Here is a 20,283-nt window from a genome sequence, read left to right on the forward strand (position 1 = left end):
TATTATCCCCGCGCCTATTAGCCTAAGTAGCTAAAACCGGGCTCTATACTTATTAGCTAGCTAGCCGTTTAAATAAAAGTATAACTTATTATATATACCCTTAGGTAGCTAGCGGCCGGCCTAGACTTATATAAGCCTTAGGTTACCTATCCCCTTAGCCTTAGGCAGCCTCCTCTACCTAAGGGTATATAAAGTAGTATCTCCCTTTTTTTCCTTTTTTTCCTTCTCCTCCTTCTTTAACTATAGTAATAGTGTCACACATAGGATATCAGCCTCCAACAGTCTGACCCCCTATTCGCACAGTCCGTTTCCACATTTCCCCACAGAAACTTCTAGGAGGCATCATCAACGCATCAGTGGCTTCCAGATGATCTGATCAGATGCTTCCATTCACTACCATTCCCTTCCATTCTCATATTCAGGCAGTCTATAAAGATCTCGCCTCTTTCCCACCTTAGATAGCAGAATCAAGAGTCTTCCAGTCCCTGATCTTTATGCCCACTTGCTCATCCTCCGTGCGATAGTTATGAGCCCGGTCTGCCACTGACTGGGTATCTTATTCTTGTTCACTCCGCTGCGCAGAATAGCTTCCACAATGAGCTCAGCTCTAGATCTTGATGGCTCTTCCAAGGGCACCGTGCTCAACGGCCCTTGCGACTGGAAACAATGGATTTCTATCATCAAGAAATTCGCCACGTCCCACAGTCTTTGGGACTTTCTGGACCCTGCCGTCAAGGAGGGTAAGCCGGTTCTTCAGCAGCCAGTTGAACCAACATTCCGACAAATCAACCACGAAGCATCTGATCTCGTGGATCTGACCTCGGAGGAATTTCGCCGTCTCGAATTCCTCCACACCCAATACCGCTCGAAGCTTCAAGGGTATAGGGATCAAGTGAAGGCACTCGCCAGCCTTCAACAACACATCGTCAAGACCATCGGCAACTACTACAGCACCATTGCCGAGGAACACGACGTTGCAAAGCAACTTGCCTTGCTTCAGGCTCGTGTGGCCCCAACCGACTGGGCACTCGAGAGGAAGTTGTTCAGCGTTATCGTTCCACCCTTCAGTCGCCAAACAGGACCAAGATCGAAGCTTGGGTCACCCAATGGCAGAAAGTCCTCACTGAGGCAAAGCAATTAGGGCTTCCTGATGTCCAGGACCTTCGCCCTACCCAAGATTTCCTACAGGCTGTTTCGTCCATCAACGCCCCATTCACAGACTATTGGGTCAACAAAATGGAAGACGAGGCCGTATTCGGCAAGCCTCAGTGGAAGACCGACTTCCCGGACGGCATTAAGATCAGTGAGATCTTTGAACGAGCTCACCGAATCAAGGCCGCCAACAACAGCAAAGGATCATTCGGAGCTGCCTTCCAAGGCAAGGGAGAGAAATCGAGAGGAAAGACAAGCCTAAGTGGTCTTCAAGCAAGAACGCTGATGGTGTTCCTATGTGTGTCTGCGGAGAATATCACCGCTTCGTAGATTGCTTCTATCTCATCAAATCAGCTCGGCCTGATGGCTGGACTCCTGATCAGAAGGTTGAGAAGAAGATCAAGAAATCCTCGACTCCAATCCATGGGCAAAGAAGATGACGGAGAAAGCACAAGACTTCAAGAAGAAGGAAATGGAGAAATCGTCCGACTCCTCCGTTAAAGGCACAGCGTTTGCCGGTCTTCTACCAGCTCCTGACAACACACCGCCTCCTCAACACCTCCATCAACCAGTTTCTCGACGGAAAGGCAGTCTACCCGCTGTATGACTCCTTTATCCTTGATTCCGGATCAGACACACACATTTGCAACAACCGATCCCGTTTTCTTGACTACACCGCCCTTGCAGAGCCAAAAGAGCTCTTTGCAGGCGATAGTCAACTTCAGATCCTTGGCTACGGCACAGTCCGTATGAAGCTTGAAGAAGGAGGACTTTTTCAGCTCAACGAAGTTGCCTTCGTGCCAAAATTCCACACCAACATCGCATCCTCGACCGCTTTCTTGCGAAGGGATACAACTGGAATCCACTATCTGGACGCGTCTCTAAAGACGATCAGATTATATTTCATACGAAACGCCGCTTTCGTCAACCGGTCATCGAGTTCAACCCGATTAAGGAGGACTCTCACGCCTCCAACTTCACATCTTCATCTGCACCTCGCGCAGTGAAAACAGCAGATGCTACGCTTTGGCATAAGCGCCTAGGTCACTTGAACGCTCAAGCCCTAGAGCATCTTGTTGAGAACACGACGGGTTCGAAGATCAAAGGCCCAGTTACCATCGATTGCACCGCGTGTTCCCTTGGGAAGGGAAGAAGGTCGTCTCGCCGAACCCCTCAAAACCGAGCCCCAGACCATTCTGGAGAATCTACGTTGATATCTTCAGTATGAACACCTCATTCAACGGCAAGGAAGCTGTTCTTCTTATCAAAGATGAATTTACAAGCATGATCTTCATCTACCTTCTGAATGACGCGACACAAGGGTCCGTTATGACTGCTTTGAGAAACCATGAGGCAATGATTCAACGCCAATGGAATCTCAACATTTGCATTATCCACCGTGATAACGATCGTTCTCTTCAGAGTGCGTATGAGAGCTGGATCGAGGAAAAGGGGATTCAAGATGAACCTTCTGCCCCTTACACTCCCGCTCAAAACGGTTCTGCAGAGCGATCTGGGGGTAATATCTGCCCAGGCCAGAACAATGGGAATTGATGCCAATTTACCATCTGATCTTTGGCCAGAGACTTGGAAAGCTGCAGTGTTTTTGCACAACAGATCGCCCATGCAGAACCACAGCTTCGAACGCCTTTCCAGCTGCTTCATCAGTGGCTGCGAGACAACAACAGAGACATAGGCTACCAGCAAGACCAGCCTGACATCACGTTTCTCAAGGCATACGGCTGCAGAGCCTATCCCTTGACACCCCAGGCCCTTCAGAACAGACAGAAGAAGGACCTAAAGACCGACCCTCACACAGAAATCGGTTATCTCGTTGGATATGATTCCACGAACATTTTCAGGATCTGGATTCCGTCCACATCAGAAGTCCGAAGGGTCCGAGATGTGACCTTCAATGAAAGCATCTTCTATGACGGAAATGATCAGCCACCAGAACCTATCCGCCGCGCGTGGAAGTACAGCTTCCAGCCCACATCGAGGACGAGTCGGATTACGAGGAAATCCCCACTCAAATCGATGAACCTGAACCTGACCCCGTTGAGCAATCTCCTCAACCTCAGACCAAGGAGACGCCACCACGATTGTGGTACAACCCGAACCATCTGATCATGAGGACTCGGATGATCAGGATGAGTTTCATGACATTCAGCACCCATATCCGACACCGGACCCCGGTCCGTGACTCTCAGCCACGGCGCTCAGCCCGCACTCCAAAGCCTCGCAAGCTCAGTGCTTTTCGACCAACACTAAGGGTCAATTCCACAGCTCTTTCTTTCTCGGCAGAGAAGAAAAACTTCACAGACGACACCTTCCTCCCGAACCTACGACGTATAAGGAACTTCGCACCCACAGATTTGGTCCTCAGTTCAGAGAAGGAGCCCACGCCGAGTGGAAAGCACTCCAACAGAGAGGAACCTTCAGAGCGGTCCCCAGAGACCAGGTCACGGGCAAGCTTTTGCCACTTACCTGGGTCTTTAAGTATAAGTTCGACAAGCATGGCTTTCTTACAAAGTTCAAAGCCCGTCTTTGTGTTCGAGGAGATCTTCAACAGCTAGGTGACAAGGACACCTATGCAGCAACCCTTGCAGGACGTTCTTTCCGGATTCTCATGGCCATCACCGCCAAATTCGACCTTGAGACCCGACAGCTCGACGCAGTTAATGCCTTCACAAACGCCCTCTTAGAAGACGAGGAGGAGGTCTATGTAGCCTTCCCAGACGGATACTACAGACAGGGATGGGCTCTTCGCCTCATGCGAGCCCTCTATGGCCTCCGACGGTCCCCTCTTCTTTGGCAGAAGGAACTCACTGCTGCATTCAGAGAGCTTGGTCTTACACAGTGTCCCGACAGAACCTGCATCTTCCAGAACGACTGGCTCACTGTTTTCTTCTTCGTTGACGATATTGTTTTCCTCTATCGCAAGGAAAACGAGGACGCAGCTGATGAGATGGTTGCAGCCCTCAAGAGGAAGTACGCGATGACAGACCAAGGGAATTACAATGGTTCCTTGGTATCAGAGTCCTGCGTGACAGACCCAACAGGAAGCTTTGGCTATGCCAAGACTCCTACATTGAAAGGATGGTTCAACGGTTCGACCTTCAACGGCGTGACCACTTCAGAGGAGCCCTTTCCCGTGCAACGAAGTCCAGCCGCACACAGGGCAGGCTTCTCCAGACCAAATTCAGCTATACCAGAGCAAAGTTGGATCACTGAACTACGCCGCAGCTATCACCCGCTCGGACATAGCCAAGCCAGCGTCTAAACTAGCTGAATTCCTCAACAACCCTTCCGAGCATCACTCCAAGCTCGCAGACCATCTGATCGAGTACCTTTACGCCACTAGGTATCTCGCCATCCAGTTTCAGGAAAACCCTGCCTCGACGAGGATGTTGTTCCTCAGCTCCACGCTCAACATCATAGCGATTTCCAAAGCGCATCCGACGCTGCTTTCGCTGATAATAAAGAGACTCGCAAGTCATCCCAGGGTTCAATCCTTACCCTCTTCGGTGGCCCTATTGCTTGGAAAGCCGGTAAACAGGATACAGTCACCACTTCTTCCACAGAAGCTGAATTGCTTGCTCTCACGCACACGGCAAAGGAGACTATTGCAACCTTCCGTCTCTTTGAGCAGCTCTCTTAAGCTTGATGGAATTCCGACGATCCAATGTGACAACCTTCAAACCATTCGTCTTGTTACACAGGATATTCCACGCCTCCGCACAGCCCTTCGTCACGTTGACATCCACACCTGTTGGGCTAGGCAGGCATTTGAGAAAGGCCTCTATAAGCTCACTTATACGCCTACTTCCCAGATGATTGCAGACGGCCTCACCAAAGCTCTGCCAGGCCAGAAATTTGCTACTTTCGTCAAACAACTCGGTCTCGTCGATATCTCTACGTTGCTAGGGATCTAGTTTCTTTCTTCAGTTTGCACTGCCCACTAGCCAGCACAACCTGGGGGGGTATGTCACACATAGGATATCAGCCTCCAACAGTCTGACCCCCTATTCGCACAGTCCGTTTCCACATTTCCACAGAAACTTCTAGGAGGCATCATCAACGCATCAGTGGCTTCAGATGATCTGATCAGATGCTTCCATTCACTACCATTCCCTTCCATTCTCATATTCAGGCAGTCTATAAAGATCTCGCCTCTTTCCCACCTTAGATAGCAGAATCAAGAGTCTTCCAGTCCCTGATCTTTATGCCCACTTGCTCATCCTCCGTGCGATAAATAGTAGTAATAAGTAAGTTCCGCTCTACCTAAAGTATTAGTTTATTCCTAGCTATATAGGCCGCTTTATTAATATATATTTATAGTAATAGCTATAGTAGTAATAATAGCCTTAATAATAATAACTTTAACTAATAAGTTCTTTACTTTATAGAGCGGGAGGCTATAATCTATAATACTAACTTCCGCGATAGATATATCTACCTCCCCCTCCCTTACTTCCTCCTTCTTAGAGTATATAGAGTTATTTATCGACGCCGTGCTAAGTATAGCCGATAATAGCTCCGCCGCTACCGCTACTCTTACCCGCGCCCCCGCGACCGCGCCTACCGCCGCCGCCTCTACCTCTACTACGCTAGCCGCCCTTATATCGCCCTTCTAGGTAACGATGCTATCCCCGCCGCCGGCTATAACGCCTAGCCCTTCTTCCCCCGCCTCTACCTTTACTACCCTTATAAGTCCGCTACCTAGCGAGTATAGTAGCTATTTTCCGCTAACTTCTTAAAGTATAAACGCTAAGTATAGGCTAGAGCCGCCCGCGCGGCCCCTTATATATAGTACGCGTTATAAGTGCTCCCTTACGCCGACTAAGTTAAGCGCCGCTATAACGGTAGTTATTACTAGTATACGTATACCGGCCGCGCTTATAAGGCGGCGCCTCCCGTCTTACTTACTACGGTATTAGCTTAGAAGGCCGGCGTGTATAGGTAGGTATAAGGGGCTACTAAGAAGCGCCTTACCGCCGCCGCCGCTACTTACCGTAATCTCCGCGCCCTTAAGCGCTAGGGCCTTATCCCTAAATAAGTTCCTCTCCTCTAGCTCTTTTACTTTTACTATTAACTCTCTTAGTACTAAGGATACTACCTCCGTTACCTTATCGGCGGTCCCCTTAGCTATGCCCGCCCCCGCCCCCGCCGCTACTACTAGCTAGGCCCCTCTTACCCCTAGAGCCCCTAGAGCCGCCGCTACCGCTAACTAGCTCGCGGGCCTAAAAGGCCGCCTAAGCGCCTTAAAGAGCGCCGCTGCCGCTAATAAGGTAAAGGAGGACGATAAGGATAAGGATAAGGATAACGATAAGGATAAAGAGTAGGTCTAAGTAGTCTAAAGGCTTTACTTTAAAATAAACGCTATTTTTTATCTCCGCTTATATTATTATACTTATATTATTATAACTACTTACTTTACTTTACCTACTTTATATTCTTAGCTTAGGCTATTATTAATAGTCCGCTAGTTTATTATTCTCGTTTACTAGTTTAAATAAGGCTTTAAACTTATTAAGGGCTATAGTTCCTATATACTTATATATAGGTTCCTATATAGGGTTAAGATACCCGCGCTACTTAATAAGGACCTTCTAGCGTTTCCCCCTATTAACCTTTTTCTAGCGCGCGGCCTATATCTCTTTAACCTTAAACTTATCCTCTCTTTCTACTTTAATTATAGGCGGTTAAGCGTCTACTACTTCTTATCTAAGTAGTAGGTTAAAGGAGGCTCTATAAAAGAGGTCTATATTAATCTTATTATAAACCCTTCTTAGGAGACTATTAAGCTCTATAACCTATAAGCTAATAACCCTTTATATTATAGACTTTATATATAGTTAGTTAAGCTTCTTCTTTAGCTATACCGACCTATAGTTATAGAGGTCTAGCTATACCTTATCTCTTACTATAAACCTATCTACTAAGGCCTTAGTCTTATTAGTATACCGATCTTAATCTTATACTATAGTAGCTATTATAGATTAATAATAATCTATAGTTTCTTATAGCTTTTATATAAATATAAAGGCGCGGCCCTTTAATAATAAATTATTATACTACTTTACTACTATATTTATAGTAAAGGGAACTAGTAAAGGTAGTTTAAAGCTATACGTTATAAAGAAAGAAGCTATCTTAATAAAGGTATATAGTTTACTATTTAATATAAGTTAGGCCGTGGGGAGCTACTAGTCTTAGTTTACTTAGTTATAGGCTATAATAGCTTATAGGTAAGCCTATACCTCTTAGTTAACCCTCTTAGGCCCTCTATTAGTCTATAGGTAATATTATAGGATACCTTATAGTCGATAATCTAGGTACCTAGAACGATATCTGCTTCCCTTAAGGAAGTTACCCCTAACTCCTTAAGGCTCCCCGTAGAAGAAGGAACTTAGAAGCTACCGGGCAAACTCTAGGAAATCACCTAGAATTCCTAGAAATAATAACTAAGCGGATTATAGAGATATTTTATAAAGATTTCCCCTAGGGATATATTATATAGGGAATATACTATAATTTCCTAAGTAATAATAGTTCTTTAAGGACTATATTAATATTTCCCTAAGAAGTTACTATAAGAATATAGCGGGGAAATTATAGAGAAATACCTATACTTACCTAGGGAAAATACTAGGAAATACCGCTAATATACCGTACTACTATCGTATAATTATAAGGTTAAGATATTACTCGGTTAAAGCCCTAAGTAAGGTCTTACGCTCGCTATAGTATATATAAAGGATAGAGAACCCGCTAGATTTTAAGCGGGTAGAGAAGAATATAGATAGTTATTACTACTCTTACTTTAACTTATTAGACTAGTAGCTAGTCTATATTTAATGCGTATAATAATATATAGTAGCTAGTCTATATAATATATTTAATTATATATAGTAGCTAGTCTATTTAATTACTTATTAGACCTATACTAGATCTAAGTAGACGGTAAGGTTAATATACTAGCCCCGTACTAAGGGACTAGTACTTAATAGGTAATATACTATACTAAGTAGCTATATAATCTAAAGTAGCTAGTATAGGTACTACTAAAAGTAGCTAGTTTAATTCGATCCCTTATTACTTATAATAAAGGCTAGCTAGCTATATAAGCGGGCCTAGTACTATAGGAAGCGCTTTATATAAGACTCTATATCTATAGATAGTATTAGCTTTAATACTATAGACTTACTAAGTCGGTCCTTAATTACTTATATATAGTAGTTACTGCCCTTTATAAGTAGGAGGTCTATTATAAAGTCTATTTATATATATATATAAAACTAGTTAGGTATTAAAAGCTACTTAAGTAGCTCCTTAAGCTATGCCCTTTAAATCTTAATATAGCTATAAATATTATAGTTATAAAGGAAGCGGTAAATATAGTACTATAGGAGGGGCTAGTAGAAATCCCTCGCGAGGCCTACTACTATACCCTACCTACCTAAGTAGCCTACGATACTAAAGTTATAGACGAGCTAGACTAGCTTCCCTTAAAGCTTATTCTATTTATTTAGCTCTAGCAGTCTATCCTTCTCCCTAGCTTCTATAGTATATAGCGCGCCCGGTACCTATAGTCTCCCTTATTAATATAGATACCTTTATAGGTTAATATAATAGTTAGCTACTTATACCTTTAGCTTTAGCTTTAGATTAAGGCGTCGAGCGCTAAACTTAACGGCGCGGTATTTACTTTTATAGGTATAGTCTAAAGATAATATCCTATCTTATAAGCGCTAAAGGACCTTATCTTAAAATACCTACGCTATATACGCCCCTAGGCTAGTCTATCCCTTCTTACCGGGCTAAGGTAAAGGTATAAGGGAAGGCTTATCTATTAGCGCTATACTTTCCTTTACTAAGGAAGCTCTTATATAAGTCTATAGCGCTTTTTATAGGATAAGCTATAGATCCTAGGCCTTAATATCCTCTCCCGTTAGCCGGTCTTAATCCTTTTAAGAAAGTATATTTAGGACTATAAAGTCCTACTTTAGCTAGTACTTAATTAAGAAGTTAAAGTATAAGAGATACTTTACCTAGTAAGCTTACCGCTCTAAGAGGTACTAGTAGGTTATAAAGTACTTAAGGTTCTTATAGTCTATAAGAACCTTAAAGCTTTTATAGCTTTAAAGCTCTACTTACTATTACTTAAGGTAGCTAATAATTATTAGTATATCTTTATTATAAATAGTATAATTTTACTTTACTAAGGTTAGCTTATAAGAGTAGAACGCTATTAGTTACTTTTACTTATTTACCTCTTAAGAGAGCGTTCCTCTAAGTACCTAGCCGCTATAGTCTACTTTAACTAACTTAGACTAGTTAAAGTCTTACTAAAGTAGTACTAAGGCTTATAAGAATAAGTCCTTAAGCGTATAAAACGCTCCTTCCTATATAGGCCCTTAATAAAAAGCGGTCTATTTCCTAGTAATCTTATTTAAGGGACTTATAATATAAAAGAAGCCTTTAATAAATATCCTATAATAGTTCGCGAACCTAAGGAAGCTTTATATACTTATTTATATAGTTAGGGCCGCCTAGTCTTAGATTACTTAGATCTTTATAGGATCCGCCTATATACCTACGCCTATATAGATAATAAAGCCTAGGTACTTAACCCTCTTAACCTTAAATTCGTACTTATTTAAGTTAAGGTAGAGCCTATAAAGTTAAAGGCGCTTTAAGACCCTTTATACTTTCTATATATAGTCCTTATAAGAGCCGCTTATATAAATAAGGATATTATCTATATATATAAAAGCGAACTTATTAAGAAAGTCTTAAAGTATATTATTAATATAACGCTAGAAGGTAGTAGGCGCTTTTAAGAGGCTAAAGGGCGTTATAAGCTACTTAAATAAGCTATAGCGTATATAGAACGCTGTCTTTTACTCGTTACCCTCTAAGATTTATACTTTATAGAATGCCTATTTTATATCTAGCTTTATAAACTACTTTGCCTTTAAAAGGTCATAGAGCGTATCTAAGATTAAGGGTAAGGGGTAGCGGTCTAGCCTTATAATTACGTTTAAAGCCCTATAGTTATAATAAAACTATATCCCGCCCCTTAGTTTATATATAAATAAGACCGGCGCTCTTACTTTAAAGCTACTAACTTAAATAAAACCCTTATCTAAGAGGTCCCTTAGCGTCTTCTTTAACATTAGCAGCTCCGTATATAATATATTATATAGCGGTCCGAACGGTATAGGTAGTTCCTACCCCTTTTTATTAGTATAGAGTATAATCCTATAGTCTACCCCTAGCTTATATAAGTTAAGCTTATCTAGTTCCTAAGACTTAAATAGTAGTAAGAGGTTATAAAAGCGCTCTAGTATCTACTACCGTAGCTTAGAGGGCGACTTTAGCTTCTTTATCTTAAGGGCCTTATCGATATCCGCTAAGCTAACTATATAGACTACTATATTAGCCGCTACCTAGCCTTGCCCCTACTTTACTTATTATATAGTTCCTATAAAGATAGAGGTAAGGACTTCTTATATTAAGTATAAAGCTTATATACTTAGTTTTATACTTATAAAACTATTATTATAGCGGACCTACTATTATATAGGCCTATACTATAGCTTCCTTTAGTATAGAACTAAGTATAACTCTATATATAATAACTAGGGTTTCCTAAGGATTAAGGGAAACTTTAGTTAAGGGATTATATAGGCTATAATAAGCTTATAGTAACCGTTAACTTTTATAGCTAGCTATATAATACCCTTAATTACTATACCCTTTATCGCGCCTAAGGCGCCCTTTACTTACCTTAGGGCGATCTTTTCTACTAGTACTTATATCTCTTATATAAGTGCCTTATTAACTATAGCGTAGTACTAATAGCCCTTATTTATAAGGGCGGTAATAAGTAAGGAGTTATTAATTATAACCTATATTAAAGTAAGCTCTTCTTTTATATAGGCGGATAATTCCTCCTTTACCTTTATTAGTATTAGTAATTAAGGCTCTAGCGCCTATCTTTACTTTAGAGCTACTCTTTTTCCTCTAGGCCTAGGGGGGCGGAGTCCTCCTTATCGTTTAAGGTAAGGAGCGGTTCTATCTTTATTACTTAAACCGCTATAGGCCGCTTAGCGGAAAAGAAGGGGTATTTTAATATAAAGTATATAGATACTCTATAATATAGGTAGCGGCCGTTAGCCTTCCTCTTCTTAATTTCCTCGCTTATTACCTACTTCGCCCGCTACTTAAAGTATAGGGCGGTATAGGGGGTAGTAGACGGCGTCTTCTTACCGCGTTTAGCCCGGTCTATATAGGTAGCCGATATTAAGGTATCCCTATTTATATCGATAGCCGGTTATTTATCTTATAGAGGGGCGGTAATCCTATCGCTACTATATAGCGTGCGCTTATAAAGCTTTTAAAAACGCAGCGTCTACTTATAGCCCTAAGCTACCTTTATTAACCAGCTTATATACTCGCCGTAGTTAATAGGTATAATTATAGGGATAAGTAGCTCTTATAGGGCTAGCGTAATTAAATTTTATAGCTATATAAGCTTCGCGCTATCTTCCTATACTATAGTCCCTACTACCTATAAGAGCGTCTTTATAAAATTAGGAAGGAATTTACTAAAGGTTTATCTATCTCTTTACTTAAGGGTCTATAGCCTATCTTACGCTTTCTCCCGCTCTTATATATTACCGAATATATATAAGGTATTAAAAGAAGTCTTATAGGTCGCGTCTACCCTTAGGGCCGCTCTTATCTTAGAATCTAAAGATCCGCTATATCTAGGGCTCTAGTAGCGTATAGAGAAGCGAATACTAGGTTATATCGCGATAGCTATTTAGGCCCTATTTCTCGTTAGTTATAAACTTCGTTTAAAGCCGGCTAAGGAAGAAGTAAAAGGACTCCGGCTTACTATCTTAAGTCGGCTAAGGGAGCGGCTTTTATATTAGTAGTATCGCCGCTATAACTAGCGTTACGGAGGTCGTAGGGGTTAAAGCTAGTCTCGTAGACGGCTCCCTTAGTATAGCGAGAACCTCGTCCTTCTCGCTAGCCGTCGCGCTTTTAATCGCTTCTAGGATAGCTATAATACTTCCTATCTATCTAAGGAGGGGCGGAGTATATCCTTAAGGGGGAGGCGCCCTCTTTAAAGAGATATCTATTAGATCTATTAGTTAATAGCTTATATTATTATAGAGTAAGTAGAGGCGTATATATAGGTACTATCTATAGGATAATATTAATAAGCTATATAGAGCTCTTCTATATATAGCTAGCCTATATACTTATATATAGGATCCGGCCCTCTATATATAATTATATAGCTTAGGCTATAGCTTAAGCTTATAACCTATAATAGTTAAAGACTCTTATAAAAAGGACTTTTTACCTTAAAAGAAAAGATAATAAAAGTATAATTCCCTTAGTACTTACTAATAGGTTTTCTTAAATAAGTATATATATTTAAAGGCTTATTATATACTAGGTAGATATATAGCTAAACTCCTTTATATTACTACTTATAAAATAGGTTAAAGCTATAGTTATACTATCTTACTTAAATTAAGCTACTAGTAAAAGAGTCTTTAGTTTCTTAGACAAGTTTTAAAGATATAAAAGCTTATATAAGTAAACGCTAAGGAATCTAAAAGTAAGCGATATATAAAAAGAAGTAAAAAGGATATTAATTATTATAATTATAGATAATATATAATAAAGCGATATATATAATTAAATAATTTATATAACTATAATAGGAATTAATACTTATAAGGGGAAAAGATAAAAAGTTAAAGAGAATATAAAGGAAATTAAAATAATAAGAATAGTAAAAACTAGCTTAAAGATTATCCTTATATACTATAGATATAGAGTAGATCTAAATAAGAGGTTTAATAGACTTATAGATAAAATTATTAAAGAGATTATATATAAAAGAATCTTAATCTCTTTAAATTACTTAATTAACTTTATTCCCTAACTAAGTAAAAGACTTAGTATAAGATATATAGATATAGCCTAAGGTATAGAAAATACTAAATTCTAGACCTTAGAGAAAGTAAAGAGTAGTATAAGACCTTATAGAGCTACGATAATAGTTATAAAAGTAGCTAAAGATAATATAGAGAGTAGTTTACTACTCCTTAAATATTTATAAGGAAAACTCGCGGTAGCTTTAGTATAAGTTAAAGAATAAAATAAAAAATACTAAGTTAAACTAATTAAGCTTACTTACCTTACTTATAAAAAATTAAATTATAAGTACCTTAAAGTTTAATAAGTACTAAAGGAAGTTAGGTTTATAACTAATATAATTAGTATAATATAACTAGCTTAAGGACTATTTAATTAATAAACTCTAAAGGTAATAAGACTAAGGAAAGATATATTTATTATATAAGAAGTAGTACTCTTAATAAGATATTAAGAGGTAACTTTAAAAGACCTTATAGCGATTCCTATACTATATATAAATACGGTCCTTATACCCTTCTACTTACTTAAGTATATATAAGACCTACCTTATATTTAAGAATAGCTTAGTAGCTAGAAAGCTAAAGTTCTAAGCGCCTTAATCGATACTAGGTTTAAAGGAAACCTTATTACTAAAAGATATATTAATATATATAAGCTGAAAATCCTATTAATAAGAGTATTAATAATAGCGTATACTAGGTCCCTTATAGATATAGTTAGGGAGGTAGAGACTAATCTCTATCTAAGTATAGCTTAGATATTAATCTATCTTTATATTACGCTAAATAGAGTCTTAGTTCCCTTTATCTTAGGTATACTATTTATTAAAGCCGCGCGTATATTATTTAATTATTCCCTAAAGAACGGCGATATATAAGTTAATTATTAGATTAGTACTATCTAGGTAGTTACGCTAGTAGTAGGAGCTATTAAATAAGAGCTTTTAAACGAGGTTAATATAGTAAAATCCTTTTAAACTATAACCTTAATAGTTAATAAAGATATATATAAAAGACTAAAGCTTAAAGAGACTATATAGGAAATAGCTACCTAGCTCTTAAGAAATTCTTTTTAGGCTTTAGTAATAAAAGTTAAAGAAGATAACCTAGGAGCTACTTAATAATTATAAAGAGAACCCTTTATAAATACCTTAATAGCCGAGATTCTCTTACTAGGAGGTAAGATCCTTAGTTATAAAAGGGGCGCTAACTAAGTCCCTAACCTAGCCTATACTAGTATAAATAAGCCCTTAATAGTATTAGTATAGTAGTAATTAATTATAAATAAAGGAGATAAAGCGATTCTAGCTATTAAATCTAAAATAGTAAAAGAGATTATTAAAGTTATAGTTATAAAGGCTATAAAAGAATTTAAGAAAAATATTATTAAAGCTAAAAAGAAGTTTAAAAGGATCTAGAAAGTTAAAGTTAAGATAAAGAGGAAACTACCTATTAAATAATATAATCTAAGAGTTAATACTCTCTTTAAAAGAAAAGTAAATAAGATTAACCCTATTAATAATACTCTATTAAACGGCTTAACGCTAAAAGGGGACCCTAACTAAAAAAAGACTAAATAAAATACTATTAGAAATAAGATATAGCTTAGACTATACCTAGAATATTTAATAGGAAAATTCTTAAGTATATAGAAAGGAAAGTAGCTAATATAAGAGAGACTTAAAGTAATTTACGAATAATTTAAGGGCTTTCTTATAAAAGTAGAAATCTAGATCTTCGATAGTATTCTATTTAAAAAGGAAGTAGCGTTATCCTAGGACTTTATAGAAAGAGGTAAAGTCGACCTAGCTATAGCCCCTTTATAGGTTATTAGGATAATAAAATATAAGGCGTAGTAAGTAGCCTTAATCTTAATCTTAAAAGCGATAAAGTAGAAAGTTATTAATATCCTTAAAATTAAACTAAAAATAAGAGTCCTTAAAGAAGGGTATAGGCCTTATAAGAACCCCTTTTTCCTAGTAATAAAGAAAGATAGAGGACTATACTTAATTAATTCCGCTATATATATTAATACTCTAATAAACTATGAGACGGCGGATTTACCACCCGTTTGGACGGTCTCTGCCACCAAAGGTGGCGGCCAATTTGCCAGGAATCCAGAGCGAGAACGGACAAATGTATCGCCGGGCTCATCCCTCCAAGTATCTCCGATGTACGGCATGTCACCCATCATGCTCAGCCCGCAGAGCCACGTCGGGACGCCTCCGCGGCCCGTTTAAGCTGTGTGCCTTTCCGACACCTCTTTCTAGCCTCAAAGAAGGAGCCACAAAGCGCTCAGAACGGTGGCGTCGCATAGGTCATACTTAAGAAGCTCTTACTCCGCCTCAAATTTTGGTAGCATCTTACCTATTACACAACCAAGCATTACTGTGGAAACTCTTTCCTCTTGCCAGCTCACGGAAAGCCGCATCCCGCTGACTTATACGATCCATTGTCAACCATGACGCGCCGAGCACGCCATTCCGCCATCTCTTACGACTCGGACGCGTCTTACTCCCCCGAGAACGAATTTGACGATGGTGGTCTCTTTGACAAAGTTGAGCCCTTCACTCGGATACGTATGCGGAGGCAACGGATGTAGAGGACTTGAACTTCGATGACGCAGACGGATTCGTCGACGCTGACGTTGAAGACCAAGTCCAGCTCTTCGGTGGCAACGTTCATCCACCTGAGTACTACCGGGAAGCCGTTGAGAAATTCAACGAGACCGCCTACGAAGCTCAAGACTATAGCGACGGTAGTCTACTGCTCCTCGATGCCTGCGACGCACAATGGCGCCAGTACGTCACCAACGACATCATGTCCCTTATGACTCCCAGCCTCTAACATGTAATGGTCCTACCCTCAGGTACTGCGAGGTGCTGGGTTGTGACCCCCAAAAATGTTTGGAGTCTGTCTCGAGTCCAGCTCCTGCGGCTTTTGTATAACTTTTGACTGGTCCCTCAACCAGAAGGTCGGTAAGGATGGCAGGAAAAGGCGAGGAACGAGGAAGAGCAGCTCTTTGAGCACATACTGGAAAGTCTTCCGACTCGTCTTCGAGAGAGCCACTGGAGACAAACTCGACCCGAAACTAAATCGGCGTATGCACAAGGTACAGCCCGATCCTCCGAATAATAGGTCAAAGGTAACCCTGCAGGTTCTCCGAGACCTCTCCAAAAACATGACTTGAGCGACCAGAGGCGAGCGAATCGATGCATGACGATCGAAGATCTCAAGGAGCAAATCGAAACGACAATTAGCACGACAAAAATCGTTCAGGCTTGGGAACTTCGGATCCTTGCTGTTCTCTTTCTCCTTCTTCTTGCACCCGCTGGAGCTCGCCCCACATCCATCCTGCGTCTCCGGTTTGGAGACATCCGGCTCGCACTGGTGAAAGACCCAGAAGGTGGACCGCATAATATTTTGATTCGCTTCACCTTAGCCTTCACGAAAACGTACCTCGGTGTCAAAGATGCGTAAGGACGCCAGAAACGCCGTGCTTCATCTGCTCGTAGGATATGGCGCTGACGCGAATCTAGGAAAACATTTCCTCTTCCAGAGACCTTAGCCGACCCTTCCTTGCTACTCAATCCTCACATCTTCCTGCTAGGCATTCTTTTCCGCCATCGCGCGTTCCGAGCAACAAGTCTCAATTCACCCGCACAGCTTGCCAATCTTGATATCCACCCTGAGGAGCGGGAGCTACCTCTGCCGCTCAAGGACGATCTAAAGACACATATATATTCCGACGGGCTATGAAAACCTTTACCGGCTATGAGCTATCCCAGGACAAGCCTCTTTCTTACCAGATGATTGCACAATGGATCAGAAGGGTTGGCGAAATATTGGGGTTGGAATACCCCACCATCCCCTACAACTTGCGTTATAATGCGGCCAATGAGTTCGATCGAAGTGGTTCGTCAAGTCCTCCTATCACGATAGCCTTGTTGCTTACTCCAGCTTCAGCCGATATCAGCGAGTCGCTGCGAAATCTTGCTCTAGATCACGCCAATTCGAATCCCTTTCAGAAGCACTACCTGGGACGGGAGGTTTGCGCGGATACTTGGGGTATTCTCCGGCGACAAAACCACAGCAGGCGCTCATAAGGCAGGCCTGCAGCGTCGGCCACTCTATCAGCAAGCGGAGACCCACGGATCTCACAGCTGAACAAATAGCATCCGTGTCTACTGATCCTATCATCAAGCGACTAGAGCAAGACCTTCGGCATCATCGCCCAGGTTCAAAGAAGCACATGGAACTCCGCCGTCGACTGAGGAACGAGAAGCAAAGACTGAAGAGGGTGCTTAAGCAGAAGATTCGAGATGAATGGACTGCCAGACAGGCGGTGGACGACATTCAGGGGCAATTGCAAGGTATTGGGTTTGTCAAACAAGCGACTGTGAACACTCCCATTTGTCCTCAGCGACCGGCTCAAAAGCGATTGGTTGAGGCCCTCGCCGCTCCACTTGGCAACACGCTCGAAGGTCAATATCGACGGAGAGACAATGCTATCGCCGCCATCGTAGCTTATTGTATGGTCGAGGAAGGGCAGACAATCCGCGGCGCTCGAGCGTCGGTCGACTCAACTAGGCCTACTCTCATGAACGAACCGCCTATCAACAGCCCTCAACACACGGCTCTGATGTCCACCTTCATTAAGACAGTCACGGACAGGCCTCGAAGATGCTTCATCTGTGTCGGCAAGGCCCTTGATTTGACATCAGATGATGGGGCCGTGGAGGTTCTCATTCGCGAGTTTTACACTCCTGGAGACCTGTCAAAGCACTTCCGACGCAAGCACTTGTCGAATTTACGCGAGGGCGATGAGATTAGATGTTCGATCTGCGATTTGCCACTGGACCATATGGAGCATCTGCGGAACCATGCTCTACGAATACACGGAACAGTGTCCTAAGCTATGCCTTTTGACCAATCGAAGTTGTTGGTCTGCAAGGTAGCAAATCGAATGTATCGCTTGGTATCTCCACGGTCAACCTGCATCGCGCGAAATCTATGTGTGTGGCTAAAGCAGTCACCTTGTTCTCAACCAGACTTCCCTAATCAGGAGAATATCCTTTCTTTTTAGTATGAGACAAGGAGAACTTACGTTCCTCGAGCTTCAGCCTTCTACCGTAGTTGACGTCCATTTTCGCGCGGTGGTGATAGAGGAACTTTTGCGGTGGAAGTGTTCCAATCGTTCTTACGAGGAATGTCGGAGTGTTAGGCTATTAGGTGTTATCAAGGACCACCTGAAAGATCATTATAAGGCCATGTATCAGGACCTATAGTGACCTCACGTGTATGGCTAATTTGGTGCCCATGGAAGTTACCCAACGGCATAAATAGGACCGTTGGGCCGCACCTTTCTAGATCTTCATAACAACTTGTGTACTTGGCTCCTACCTCTTCCAATGTGTATTGGCGTAATCGTCGTTAAACATTAATTCTGTCTTTCGCTTGAACGGCCGTCGGGCCACCTAAAAATCCACACCTAGATAAAAGGCGTGCATGATCGAGCGTCCAGCGTCCTTTGCAACAAACCAATTGTCAGGACAACCACGTGGGCGGCATCGTATCGGGTCTCAGTCGCGGGAAGTGCATCGATCGTCAATGTGACTAGAACACAACGTAACTAAGGAACGAGCATTCTTGAAAAACGTCAATTTGCTCCTCGAATGTTTGCCTGCTCATTACTTCTTACGGCATGATGGAGGTCAATTGGGCTATCGTGGTGCCTTTAACAGTTACCTAGGGGAGGCACGCAGCTATCTTACTTTTCCCAGCAAGCTAGCGAGCAACCAGTCTGCCATGAAGGGCTGGCCGCGAGAATCCTCCCGAAGCTTCAGGATACACGCTCCTCAGATCTATTCCAGCCGCGCGACAAAGCAATCATGGTCTACCCTTGAAAGTTCACACTCTATTGTATTTCCATTAGCACCACCTGATCCACCTTGAGTAAGTACGTGCCGAACCTGAGCAGGGACTGAGCTACCCTGAGCAGGGGCTGAGCTACCCTGATCTGCCCTGAGCTGCCTGAGCCGCCTGAGCCTGTCCTGAGCTGCCCTGAGCTGCCCTGGGTTGCCCGCTCCGGCGTGTGGAGCATCGAATAAGCCACTGCCAAGCGGTTGAACGAACATTGTACAGCCGCTGCATTTTTTCGCTGCCGCAATACTTGTGATATCCTGGCTTACACGCGTCGCCAAGTTGTAGCGTATTTAGGAATCTGGTGTACCGGTCTACGCTTCAAAGTCTTCGATGCTGCGCGAAATACATATCGTGTAATTTTTTCCGGCCCTTCCATAATCTGCAGATACTCCCCTCTCATGCTCTTTGAACTCTTCAAATAACAAAAATTCGAGATGCGAAATTACAGTATCACGCATCGAGGAGAAAATTAACTTACCAGTTGCTTGCCGTAGGTACATCTCAAGGCTTTGACCGTACCGTACTTGCGTTCTGGCGAAAGGTTTCTACCGCCCTGTCAAGATCAAGACGCTCATTCACGGTGCTGCCTAAAGGCAGCAAGCAGTTCGTAATGCCATATTAGTGATGGATTCGAACCTTCTAGGTGACATCGTCATCTATGCTGTGTGATGGGTTCTAATAGTGTAAATTACAGCTATGTAGTCCTCGTGCGTTTTACATTCGAGCTGAGGAAAGAAGAAGGAAAGGAAAATAGAAGGACAGAAATCCTCCAACAAAATAGACTAAGCCGTTACTGGAGCAACAGTGCTTAGACCGACAAGGCACTGCCTTGTCCAGCAGGGCCTAGCCCGTTACATGCTGCCTAGGTGGCGACATCGCCACTCAGCCCAAAATTCCAAGTATAAGAAGCCAACTTTTCACCATCACTTAGATAGAGAATCAAGAGTCTTTCGTTGCCCGATACACAGGGGATCTTCTTCCCGATCGTTGTTCAGTCATCCACACCAACCGTGCCCCTTGTTGTGTGACCCCTGTCTCTTACGATCTGTGACTGACTGACTCACTCTGTTCCGTCCCGCAGGTCCTAACGGCCATCAGGTGCACAGCCTCTGATGCAGCTTGGCGTCACTTGACCAATCATACGCGCAGCCCAGAGTTATTGATGTTCTAAGCTCCAGTTCTCATTGGTCAAAATCGCTTCTACTAAGAGGACAAGATGACGCCATCCAGACGTGCG

The 20,283-nt window shown here is 41.9% G+C and overlaps 3 protein-coding genes across 3 annotated transcripts; all 3 read left to right on the top strand.

The window, feature by feature from the left end:
• Nucleotides 1-595: 595 nt before the first annotated feature.
• HRG_11952 (uncharacterized protein) lies at nucleotides 596-1,141 on the top strand (the record flags this gene model as incomplete). The annotated part of the gene is made up of 1 exon (XM_044870422.1): nucleotides 596-1,141. The coding sequence occupies one exon, from the start codon at nucleotides 596-598 to the stop codon at nucleotides 1,139-1,141; it is 546 nt and encodes a 181-aa protein (XP_044714485.1).
• A 1,635-nt stretch (nucleotides 1,142-2,776) lies between these two features.
• On the top strand, nucleotides 2,777-5,087 carry HRG_11953 (reverse transcriptase (RNA-dependent DNA polymerase) domain-containing protein; the record flags this gene model as incomplete). Its single annotated transcript, XM_044870423.1, has 9 exons — nucleotides 2,777-2,819; nucleotides 2,861-3,157; nucleotides 3,234-3,347; nucleotides 3,390-3,877; nucleotides 3,971-4,262; nucleotides 4,333-4,561; nucleotides 4,606-4,703; nucleotides 4,897-4,937; nucleotides 4,986-5,087. 9 exons carry the CDS (start codon nucleotides 2,777-2,779, stop codon nucleotides 5,085-5,087), a joined length of 1,704 nt encoding a protein of 567 aa, XP_044714486.1.
• Nucleotides 5,088-16,876: 11,789 nt separating this feature from the next.
• HRG_11954 (uncharacterized protein) lies at nucleotides 16,877-17,395 on the top strand (the record flags this gene model as incomplete). Its single annotated transcript, XM_044870424.1, has 3 exons — nucleotides 16,877-17,036; nucleotides 17,082-17,170; nucleotides 17,333-17,395. 3 exons carry the CDS (start codon nucleotides 16,877-16,879, stop codon nucleotides 17,393-17,395), a joined length of 312 nt encoding a protein of 103 aa, XP_044714487.1.
• Nucleotides 17,396-20,283: the final 2,888 nt, after the last annotated feature.

This window comes from Hirsutella rhossiliensis, assembly GCF_020360975.1.
Source record: "Hirsutella rhossiliensis strain HR02 chromosome Unknown scaffold00030, whole genome shotgun sequence".
NCBI classification, from domain to species: Eukaryota; Fungi; Ascomycota; class Sordariomycetes; order Hypocreales; family Ophiocordycipitaceae; genus Hirsutella; species Hirsutella rhossiliensis.